The sequence below is a fragment of the Suncus etruscus genome, chromosome 5 (assembly GCF_024139225.1).
Source record: "Suncus etruscus isolate mSunEtr1 chromosome 5, mSunEtr1.pri.cur, whole genome shotgun sequence".
NCBI classification, from domain to species: domain Eukaryota; kingdom Metazoa; phylum Chordata; class Mammalia; order Eulipotyphla; family Soricidae; genus Suncus; species Suncus etruscus.
This window is the reverse complement of record NC_064852.1, coordinates 118432282-118444576: the sequence shown is the minus strand read 5'-3', so window position 1 is coordinate 118444576 and position 12295 is coordinate 118432282. Positions and strand designations below refer to the sequence as shown.

Below are 12295 nucleotides of genomic sequence, written 5' to 3'. Positions count from 1 at the left end.
ATTCTCCTGATTCTTATTGTGGTTCATTCAGCTCGATACAGTCTTTCTTTAATTTCTATGAAAATCTTCTATTTCTTCTCTGAACTCCTTATCTGAGAAGCTAAATAAGTGGTTGGCACTTTTCAGCTCATCAGAGCTTCCATCTTCATTTTCTATGCATGGTGTTGAACTGTATTGTTTCCTCCATTGTCATGTTTATAGTGTGTGGTTTTCTATGTGTTGTGCTGGTGTTCATTAGCTAGAAGATGTGTGTGGCTGCAAAGTGGAGCAGCTACGCTCCTCTGGCTCCACCATTCATGGACAGAGATAGCCTATCTCTGCTGACATTCACAAGCTGTTATGGCTGGGGTGATTCTTGACTGCCCAATAGAGCTGAGCAGAGCAGGAGCTAAGCAAAGGCGTTTTAAAATGTCTCCAGAGTAGAGTTTTAAGATATTTGATGAAAGAAACTGTTAAGGGGGGGGGGGGCAGAATGATATTTTAGCAAGTAGGGCATTTGCCTTATATGTGGCCAACCCTGGTTCAATCCCTGGCATCCCATATGGTCCCCAAGTCCACCAGGAATGATTTCTAAATGCAAAGCTAGGAGTACACCAGGTGTGACCCAAAAATTAAAATTGTTATAATGGGAAGGTTTGCCTAGGAAGGTCACTGGTAAAAATGCTCCAATTGGGGCCGGGAAGGTGACACTAGAGGTAAGGTGTCTGCCTTGCAAGCGCTAGCGTAGGACGGGCCATGGTTCGATCCCCCAGCGTCCCATATGGTCCCCCCAAGCCAGGGGCGATTTCTGAGTGCATAGCCAGGAGTAACCCCTGAGCGTCAAATGGGTGTGGCCCAAAAACCAAAAAAAAAAAAAAAAAAAAGCTCCAATTTGATCTGTATGTCCTGAGAATTCAGCCTTTCCACTGGTAACCATGGTTATCAGGCTAAGGCTACATATGCTTTTCACAAAAATAAGTTAGTCCCAATCTCCCATTGGAGTTCAGGATCTTATCTTTAGTTGCAGTAAAGAATTTTAAAATGGACCGCAGCTCTAGAACAGTGGGAAATGCACTTACCTTGTGTGTTACTAACCCAGTTTCAGTTCCTGGCACCCTATATGCACACCTGGTCCCAGTCTCTCCAGGAGTGATCCCTGGGTACAGAGCCAGCAGTAAGCCCTGAATACCACCAAGGATGGATCAAAAATTGGGAAGGGGGGGGGAAGAATTTTAAGAAAAACAATATTAAAGCAAAAGAAAATGTTTATTATAGAGCAGAACACATTTAAGAGAGAACATGATTCCAACAGGGAGATAAAGGAGAGCTATAAAGCAAAGAAAAAGGGGGTAAAGGTATCCTAGGTATCCCTAGGATGAAGACCCTTGAGTTGCTTGGAGATGCTATTTATATACATCTTTTCCCAAGCTTTTCCCAAGCTGTCTCAGCTTAGGTCATTGCTAGAAAGTGGTCAAAGAAATGACTATTAGCTATGGCTATGCATCCATGAGATAAAACTGAAATTGTAGGCAAATTCACCAGCCCAGAGACCTTTCTGGACCCTCCATATGTCCTTCTGAGTCATTTTTGTTGTTGTTGCTGGTGTTCACCATCTCTATCCTCACACCCTCCCCAGGTCTGTTAAGTCTTTCATTGGCTATTGGCATAGTAGTGTTGCTAAACGCTACTGAGACAAATGGTGCCCACCAAAGGACTCTATGGTGTAAAATCTCTACAACAAACAAACAATAGTGTGCAAAACACAACTTCTCTAATTTCAGTGCTATACTAAACTCACATATGGTCAAATAGATGGAAACTTAGTCTGCAGGAAGTTCTCCTGTTTCTTTAAGATAGATCAAGATTAGGAGGAATGTGGGGCCGGGAAGGTGGCGCTAGAGATAAGGTGTCTGCCTTGTAAGTGCTACCAAGGAACGGACCTCGGTTCGATCCCCCGGTGTCCCATATGGTCCCCCCAAGCCAGGGGCGATTTCTGAGCACATAGCCAGGAGTAACCCCTGAGTGTCAAATGGGTGTGGCCCAAAAAAACCAAAAAAAAAAAAAAAAAAAAGATTAGGAGGAATGTAAGGCCTACTATTAGAACAACCTGATGCACAGTTGTACTTTGTTAAAGAGCATTCCAGAGACCATCTCTGCCCTGGAAACAAGAGAGCAGAGTAATTGCCCTACCAGTTCTGTCTCAAGTTGGGCTCTAGATCTGTCTTATCCCCCTACCTCTTCAACTCAGAATAAATCTCTCCTTTCACCACTTCTACCATGTCCTCTACATTTTTTCAAGTGAACACCAGAAACTACAATAGCCTTTATTTGTGATAGATCTTTTGTCCTATCACTCCACTAAGACTGACTACTTTGAAGAAAGAGAGAAGAAAAACCAACACAAAGAGGCATTGATGAATTTTTTCAAATTATAATACCCCCACATCTTTAACTCAAAAGCATCTTATATATTCCAGAAGGGTTAGCACATATGACAAATGCAACAAGCTAGACTCTAGAGATCACAACCTTTCTGTCTTTTAAGCTCAGCAATCAAAATTGTGGTTGCCCTCGTTGCTTTTGAGCTAAATACAAATGTTCTATAGCCCAAGTTGGAGTCTCTTACATGACATGGTGGCCTTGTTTAGTGGGGGAGATTAATACCAGAGATGGGTAAGTAGAAGGGGAGTATAGGAGTAAAAAGGATTTCAGTTGTCCTGATATAATGACCAGTATATTTCTATGAGTTAGTTCAACTAGTATCAAAAAATAAAAACTGGACCAGAGAGATAGCACAGCCATAGGGCATTTGCCTTGCACACAGCCAACCCAGGATGGACAGTGGTTTGATTCCCAGCATCTCACATGGTTCCCCGAGCCTACCAGGGGTGATTTCTGAGTGCAGAGCCAGGAGTAACCCCTGAGTGCTGTTGGGTGTGACCCAAAAAAAAAAAAAAAAAAAAGCAAACCCTAATCATAGGGTTGGGATCAGGAAAAGGATTTAGGGGAGATTTGGTTCTAATATTTTAGACACACTCACTTTATAATTTAGAGGATTAGAAAGCCAACTGAAGTAATTGGGTGTAAACACAAATTACTCCCAAAATAATCATTTTTGACAACCATCTCCCAGGGATTGGGTGAGGCTGGAATGTTCCTGGGATCTTCTGTGTTGTTTGCCATCTACGATGCCATAGCTGCTGCCCGAAGAGAGAGAGGCTTGACCAAGACCTTCACTCTGAATAGTCCAGCCACTCCAGAGCTGGTTAGGATGGCATGTATGGATCAGTTTACAGGCATGGTAAGTAAGACAGAAGAGACATTCATGACAATCACTCTTCCATGGGTTCTTTTTTGGCCACACCCAGTGATGCTCAGGGGTTACACCTGGCTATGCGCTCAGAAATTGCTCCTGGCTTGGGGGATCCTATGGAACGCCAGGAGATCAAACTGTGGTCCATCCTAGGATAGCACTGGCAAGGCAGATGCCTTACTGCTCCTTGCCACTACACTGGTTCTTTCCATGGGTTCTCACTATAAATCTTATAACCATGACTAAAGTGTAGGGGCAATTTCTATATTTTTTCTATTAAAAATTCTCATTTGTCTCCACCTTCTACTTCCTATATGAATCAAAGCAAATGCAAAGTGAGTGAATCTTTTCAAAACTCATGGCTTAATTGTTTTATACTCAAAAGAAAATTTCATTCTAGAGCTAAAGAGATAGAATATATAGCTTCTTTGCTTTTGCTTGCATGTGGCTGACTCTGGTTATAAGCCCAAAGCACCACAAGAAACTACTCCAGAGCATAGAGCCATGATTAGCTTCTAATTACTGTGGATATGCCCACCAAAGAAATTTACATCTAGAAAAATCACAATCAATTGAACCAGTGTGAATAACAAGTAAACATGGTAGAATTCTTTAAATATTTATGTTTTGTTTTGTTTTGTTTTGGGGGGGTTGTTTTTGTTTTTGTTTTTGGGCCACACACGGCGGTGCTCAGGGATTACTCCTGGCTATCTGCTCAGAAATAGCTCTTGGCAGGCACGGGGGACCATATGGGACAGCAGGATTCGAACCTACCACCTTAGGTCCTGGGTCGGCTGCTTGCAAGGCAAACACCGCTGTGCTATCTCTCCAGCCCCAAAATTCTTTAAACATTTAATCAAAACACAACAGAATTGATGTGGTTATTTTAACACCTCAGTAACTAAATTAGATTAAATAAATGTTATATCTAGTCTATCATTCTAAAACTACTTTTTAAGTAAACCAATACAAATAATATAAGAAAAGCTATCAAGCAACTGAGCATATTTTGATAAGTCTTATAAAAACATATACTAACTGAAACAGTTCAATTTTCCATTTGCTATAAACAAAACTAGAACTATCATCAGAAGTTACTCTTAGACTGTACTGCTTATCACAACCCCAAATGAGTCTTTGGTATGAAATTAGATGGCACTGCATGACTTTAAAAATACAAGGTAGCAGATCCTATAACATATCCTAAATATAAAACATTTATGGGAATAAAAAGGCTCAAGAATTAAAATAAAAATTATACTATTTGATAATAATAAGCTTATTTTTTTGGAGAAAAGCCTTTTTCTTTTTTTTTTTTTTGCTCAGAAAAAATAGTAAAATGTTAAGGCACAGACTTTACCTGATCCTGATTCAATATCTGCATCACATGGTCCCCTGAGCAAATTTGTTTGTTTGTTTGTTTTTTGGGCCACACCTGGCGACACTCAGGGGTTACTCCTGGGTATGTACTCAGAAATCGCTCCTGGTTTGGGGGACCATATGGGACGCAGGGGGGATTGAACCGTGGTCCACCCTAAATTAGCCGCTACAAGGCAAATGCCCTACCACTTGCCCCACTGCTCTGGTCGCTCCTGAGCAAATTTTTGAGTGTCTCTCTTGAAGTCTCTGATCATCACCAGGCTGAATGAGATAATTCCACAGCATAGAGCCTGGCAGCACCATATTCTCAGGCTCCTGCATGAAACCACCAGCCTGGTTACCCAACTATGGTCACAATCAGCCCTGGGGTCCCTGATCATTTCCCGAGAGGCTCCTCCAAAAACTCATAATCTTCCTTCTGAATAATATTTTATATGACAATTTCTTAATAACTATCTTCTTTCTTTTGATCTTTTCCTAGATTCCCAGAGATGACCCTTCCACATTTACGCCTTGGTCCATCCATGTGTCTTGATCCTATATTTTCTTAGAACACTCAAGAAAGTACGGCTGACTTTAAAACTATCAAATCAGACCAAACTCTAAGTTGTCTCCCAATTGTCAGAGGTGATATGGGCAGTTTTTAATTCTCCCCTGTGATTTAGTAATATGATTAAGTTTTAGCATGCAAATTTTCACTAAGAGGTATAATAAAGTTTAGAATTTTTTTAAAGTATTCTTATTTTCATTATTCTCCTGAAGACTTATATTATTTTTTTTTGTTAGTTTTAGGCAAAGTGAAATTTTAACAAACTCAAGAGAGACTGCTCAAGTATTTTTTTCTACAGAAATTTCAGTCCTGGGGCCAGAGAGATAGCATGGAGGTAGGGTGTTTGCCTTGCATGCAGAAGGACGGTGGTTCAAATCCCGACATCCCATATGATCCCCCGAGCCTGCCAGGAGCAATTTCTGAGCGTAGAGCCAGGAGTAACCCCTGACCGCTGCCAGGTGTGACCCAAAAACCAAAAAAGAAAAAAAGAAATTTCAGCCCTCACAATTATCCACCACTACAAACTCTCAGTGTTGAAATCCCCCGAAGTCTGTAGTATGCTGGTATTAATATAACCCTGGATTCAGTTCCACTTTCATTTAGGGGCCCAAACAGATGAGGGAAATGGTGACTAATAGAAAAAAAAGTTATATTGGCAACAAGCTAACAGGGTGATGGCAAATTCATATCTTCAGAGTAACTCTTTTGTCTGTCTCCTCACCGTTTGATAGGAAAAGAGAACATGGACTCACAGGTATAGGATGGGAGGGGGCTATAGATTGATTGATGCCAGGATGATTGATAAACTCATCATTATTGATCCCCTGAGGCATACTTCTGATGTAACTGCAAATAAAGATTTCTGATGAAGATTTCAACTCTCTTATTCTTTAGAAGATAAGTGGACATTGTCAATATTTTTAATCATCCCTAACTAGACCAACTTTCTGGTTTCTGATATATGGTTCAATTCTTCATTTCTTTGGGCTGGTTTCAATACCTGGCTCATCTGGGAAAGCCTTTAATGAAGGTTTCTTAATTTTTTAAGTGTGCAGGAACCCTCTAAGAAAATGACACTCTAACACTCTAACAATATGAATAAAAGCCTATCTAGAGTACAGGCAGGGGTGGGTTGGGAAGGAGGGAGATTTGGGACATTGATGATGGGAATGTTGCACCGGTAAAGGGGGGTATTTTTACATGACTGAAGCCCAACTACAATCATATTTGTAAACAAGGTATTTAAATAAAGATATTAATAAAAAAAGAAAGAAAATGACACTCTTTGAGGTATAAAATACCTAAGTGCAAGGCCCAGAATATAGGTTGGAATCTCTAGGAGTAAAGGCTGCAACACTGGAACAAAAGTCATGTTTGCTTACTTGCTTCCACATTAGATGACATAAAAAAACAAAAGAGTAAACCCTTTGTTTTGGGCCAAGAATTGGCAGGGCTACCTGAACTCTTGGTCTACAAGAATAAAGTCCTTTCTCTTACACCCATCTTGGACTGCAATCTCATTTCTTTGAACTTTCCCTAAAACCTTCCCAGCCCTGGGCCCTAGCCATCCCGCTTATCTCCCCATTGCCAGCCTGTCAGCTTTCATGTAACCTTCCAAAAAAATCTGCATGCACAGATTAGATCTCTGGCTTTTGAAGCAGAGAATAGTATACCATGCACAGTCTTCAGCCTCACTCATTTCTCCGAAGGAGGCAGTTTGGCAATCTCTCATCAATCAGTACAATTTAAATAAGTCTAGCAGTTCACTATGAGAGAACTCCCTGTAATGTTAGAAGTCTGACTAAGAAGTTGTCAGAATGAATGTTCATCTGGGATTAAGAGATCTCATTTTCTTCAGAGGTCTCCTATTAACATTTGACTGGAAATGTTCTGGGGAAGGGGAGAGATTCACATCCCAGATTTCTACCACCATATATTAAATTAGAGGATAAAATTCTATTGTGATGTGGGCACTTCCATTTCATTTTCTTCTCCTGAGAACTTGAGATCATCAGTAAATAAATCAACCACTTCAGAAAGAACTTTAGCTCAGAGAAGAGTTGTATATTTAAAAATAATAACTGAACTTGAGCAATAGTACAGTGAGTTAGGCTCCTACCTTGCACATGCCGTCAATCCAGGTTCAATCCCAAGAACCACATATGGTCCCCTGAGTCCCTGAAGTATTAGTGAGTGTAGAGACAGAGTAAGTCCTGAGCACCACCCAAAGTAATAATAAAAATAATAACAATAATGAAAAAGTATATCAAAGAAGACCATCAATTGGTCTAAGTTCTCCTTGGGCAATACTTAGCAACAGAATTTTGGGGCCAGTTCTAGAAAAAGTCTTATAAAAACTTACTCTGCAGGAAGATGGAGCAATAGCACATCTGGTAAAGCAGTTTGCCTCAATTCTTCCCTTCTCCTCAGCATCCCATATGATGTCCTGAGCTTGCCAGGAGTAATTTTTGAGTGTAGAACCAGGAATAAACCCTTGGCCTCCAGATGTGACTCAAATACAAAAAAAAAAAAAAAAAAAAAAAACCTAAACAAAACAACAAAACTTATTCTGCAGAGGCAAAGGCACACATTTTTCCATTCGGGGTAGTCAAGAAGTATCTGCCTGAAGTATGTGATCCCATCATTTTACTTTAGGGTTCACTCCCTGTGTTGGGGATCACCCACCTCTCTACATCTTTGCTTTGGATGTGTACATGGCTTTCTACTCTGGAGAAACCTGTATTCTCTCTTGAGCACATGTTATTCTTTTTCTTCACCCCATATTTCCCAAATAAGCTTATTTTACTTCTCAAACAAATAAATTTATTTTCTATCTGAAATTCTTTTCTGTGAGGGCAGAAAAAGGGTCAGTAAAAAAAAAAAATTGGGCAGATGCCATTAGAGCTCATTGGTCACTTTTGACAATCTCATTGTTGCAGTCCCACAGAGACTCAAATTTCAGGACCATGTGGCCACAAATGCATCTACAACTGCATGACACCTCCATAGTTTTAATACAGATTTCCCAGAAGGAAAACACCAAATTAGGTGTGAAATTATCAGAGAAGTCATCTATGGTCAACAAACAAAACAACAGCAGGCCCAACAAGCAACAAACAGCTTAGTAAACCTTCAGATAATGACATAATAAATCTATTGTAAGATGTGACAATCTTCACAAATTTTCTTTTAATAAATTTTTTTGATAATTCTATTATCAATTAGTTATAACAGGCAATATTGCATAAATTATACCTGTCAAGGGGCAGGTATTGGGGAGGGTGGGAAACTGGGGACCAGAGTGAAGGGAATATTATACTGGTGATGGAATTGATGTTGGAACATTAAATGCCAGAAATAACTATATTATGAGAAACTCTGTAAACTATGATGTTTAAAATAAATAAATTATTTTAGAAAAACAATGGGCAGAGAACAGAAAAGATTTCTTTTTTTTTTTTTAACTGACCAGGAAAGATTTCTGTTCCTATAAAGAACAAATTTCTTGTTCTTCAAGGAATCAGATGAATTGATTTTTGCACCATGAAGATTTTGAGTGAAACTCAGCTCTAGCCTTCCTGTAGAGCTGGTAAAACTCAAGTGTCTATGCCACCAAGGGTTCTCAGAATTTTATCAGATTTTATTGATCCTAGGCCTCTGGGCACTTTCCAGGTGATAGAAAGGAAGGCAGTAGACTTTGCTCTCAAGGTTATGCCCTCTAAACTCTCCATTTCGCATAAGTCACTGCAAGAGAGCTCAGTGGGCTAAGAAGCCATTGCTAGGGTGTTATCAAAGGAAAAGGCTTAAGCTCTTGGTGGTCTTTACTATACTTACCAGGCCTTTCTGGAGTTTCATTCTCTCTTAAAAGGGTCCAGTCTTACTGTTTGAACTGCTTCAGATTCTTATCCAAACTTTGTTACTCAGGAAAAAATCTCCAAAGAATAAAAAAGGGGACCTCAGTTTCCCTTTGCCCACTGCTGCTTGCAGCCCATTTGAGCTGATTTAGTCTACATTTTTGACATTTCTACAAAGTCCTGGATTCTAGATTCTTTCTGTGACAAGGTAGCTTACACTTTCCCAAAATCATAAATTCTGCCCCAGATCTTGTGCTTCCAGACAACCTAGAGGTAAGTGACAACATCTAGATAGATTGTCTAAGGATAACATAGAAGGCTCTAAATAGTTAGACAGACCCAACATCTTAAATGGAAATACATATAGGAAGTTAGTCTTATCTTAGCAGAGCAATGGCCATAAATTAGCCACTATTCTGAAGGCAAAGAGAATACCTTGGATTCTATGTAACCATCTTGTCACTTGATAAGACACAAAGACCCAATTTTCCTATTAAAACACACACACACACACACACACACACACACACGACACGACACGACACGACACGACACGACACGACATGACATGACATGACATGACATGACATGACATGACATGACACGTCATGACCTGGGTTTAGTCCCCAGAATCCCAAATGCTCCCCCAAGCCTGCCAGGTGTGATTTCTGAGCACAGAGCCAGAAGTAAACCCTGAGTGTCTCCAGGTTTGGCCCTAAAACAAAACAAAAACAAATAAAAAATTCACAAATCAAGCCATACTAAACTTAGTCCTATGCTAAATTCTGTTAAGACTAGAGCAGAAGGGACTCCATATTGTTGAGTTAAGGCTAAGTTTCCATTTAAGGGTTGAGTTTTTAACCCACCAATAATGATGCAGACCTTATAAACCATAATATACTGTCCTACACATCTAGCCATAAAGGGACATGATATAACACCGTAGACAACACCAATCAACTTAAATGTCAAGTCTTCCTGCTTCTAGCCCTATATAACCTGGCTTGTGGTAGAAGTAATAAAGCTTTGCTTTGCTTTATTTCAGTCGTGTGGTCTTGTCCTTGGACTCTGGACCCTAACAGTTCCTCCTCTGCTGGGAAGTTTTTCTCTTAATAAACTTTTCTATTTTCTAACTATGAGTCAGAACATCTTTATTACTCAATTATTTCATTCTAGAAATATTAAAGAATTTAGAAACTAGCTCAGAGACCTACTATCACTACCCCCTGAGTCAAAGAATTTAGCACTCTGGTTTGGGCTGACATCAGATTAATTTGCTCTATGCATTCTTAAAATTCCTTGTCAAGGCTACCCCTTCCCCTACCACCACCCTCACTGGTACGATTTGGCTAAGAAAATTCCATTCACTCAGCTTGTCTGGGTTCCATCTTTGAAGAGCTCCAAAAACACAGATATCCTGAAGCAGTGGCCAGTACTTTTCCAATAACATTAGTAAAAAGGATTTGTTACCATCCCCTCCCATCCAGAATAAGATTAGTTCAAATTGTAGGGGAGGACAGTGCCAAAGGATATTACTTCTTTCATTAGGTAACAGAGTCTTTGATCTATGAGACCTATGAGACCTTAGTTATAATTAATATACAAGTGTGTGTGCCACTAAACATGGGGTTTCTTCCGCCCACCAGAATAATCCATTTAAAGGTAAATATTGCTATTTTTTTCTTCTTCTTTATGCTTTCTTTAAAAGCTACAAACCCAGAAAGCCATATTTGCTTTGTTCCCTTGTTAATATGACCTGACTGTCAAAAAACATTAGCAGAGACTCCAACTTCTCACTGTGGGAAACCTTAAATACCTTGGAGAGTGGTTTTGCAGGTTTCTGAAAGTGAGAAAAACAGAAGTGCAGGCTTCATTTAGCAGACCACAGAATAAGATAATAACCTTTTTGTTTAATTTGTTTACACTTCACAAGATTTCCTGCAAACAAAAGCTTGCCTGGCTGAAACAAGTTTGGAAAAAAAAAAAAAAACACACACACTCCTCCCAGAACATCCAAGGTCAGTTTTCTGTGTCCCAGTATTGAGTTACCTCATCCAGTCTCTTTTATCCCTTCTGATTCTAATACCATAATCCCACCCTAGTGCTCTCAAATGGCTCTTTGACATCAAATCTTGTATTTTATGTTGATCCTGAAGAGTTTACTCCTATCAATATTTTGAAAAACACCTTGCCTATATTTTTCCTTGACAATAGACATGCTTTGGCAAACATGAGTTCTCTACTTTGAAAGGACAGAACGGGATATGACGAAATTGTGGAGCATAAAACAATCCCATGTAGGGTTCCCCTCAGTGAAGCACTCCCCCCCAAGGAAGACCACTTTCTCCTCAGCCTGTATCCCAAGTCTGCCACTCTCCTTGCTCTTGAATTAGATTCTTATTCACCTTTCAAAAGCCACAAGGTCCCTCAGGCCTTTCCTGATTCTTCATTCCAAAACAAAGCTGAAGCCTTTATTTCTGTGCTGCTCACAATGATAAATATTTCATCATTTGTTGCCTTAATCTTTAACTGTAAACTCCTTAGGGAAAAAAATCTTATAGGATTTGTTTTCCACTGTGCCTCTGTCACTTAGCATAGAGCCCAAAGCAAGCAAATGCTCCATAACTGCATGAATACTTCATGAATGAATGAATAATAAATGTCTAATGTAAGTTCATTTAAAGGATTTTATTTTATAGATTTATTTATTTAGTATACACTGGAGATCAAGCCCAGAGTCTCACACATATCATGTACACATTCTATCATGGAGCCATCTTCCCGGCTTTATTCAGAGTATTTTAGCAGGGGAGAAGTACTTTAGGATTTAGGAAACCCACCAAGCCTTTATTAACTCCTGAAAAGAGCAAATTGCAGAGAATTGTGGGGGATACATGAACTATACATATCTGAGAAAGCTTATTACCTAATTGAAAAAAATGAAATGTAAACATATTCATTGTTGGCAAATAAGAGATGAATTTCCTGTTTTCTGGTTGATTAAATGTAAAGTTTAAAAAAAAAGTCCTCTTAAAAAATTAAAAAAAAAAAAAAAAAAAAGTCCTCAAGGGCTGGTGAGATAGCATGGAGGTTAGGCATTTGCCTTTCATGCAGAAGGACGGTGGTTCAAATTCCGGCATCCCATATGGTCTCCCGTGCCTGCCAGGAGCGATTTCTAAGCGTAGAGCCCTGAGCGCTGCCGGGTGGGACCCAAAAAAA

At 39.6% G+C, this 12295-nt stretch overlaps 2 protein-coding genes across 2 annotated transcripts in view; one reads left to right on the top strand and one right to left on the bottom strand.

Annotated features, from left to right (window-relative positions):
* Window positions 1–5207, top strand: part of LOC126008679 (aldehyde oxidase 4-like) — a 127403-nt gene extending 122196 nt beyond the window's left edge. The window contains exons 35-36 of the mRNA XM_049772918.1: window positions 3113–3280; window positions 5154–5207. Coding sequence (XP_049628875.1) covers window positions 3113–3280; window positions 5154–5207 — 222 coding nt within the window. The remainder of the gene's footprint in view (window positions 1–3112; window positions 3281–5153) is intronic.
* The window catches only part of CLK1 (CDC like kinase 1), a 747223-nt gene that overhangs the window by 554155 nt on the left and 180773 nt on the right, over window positions 1–12295 (bottom strand). The window lies entirely within an intron of this gene.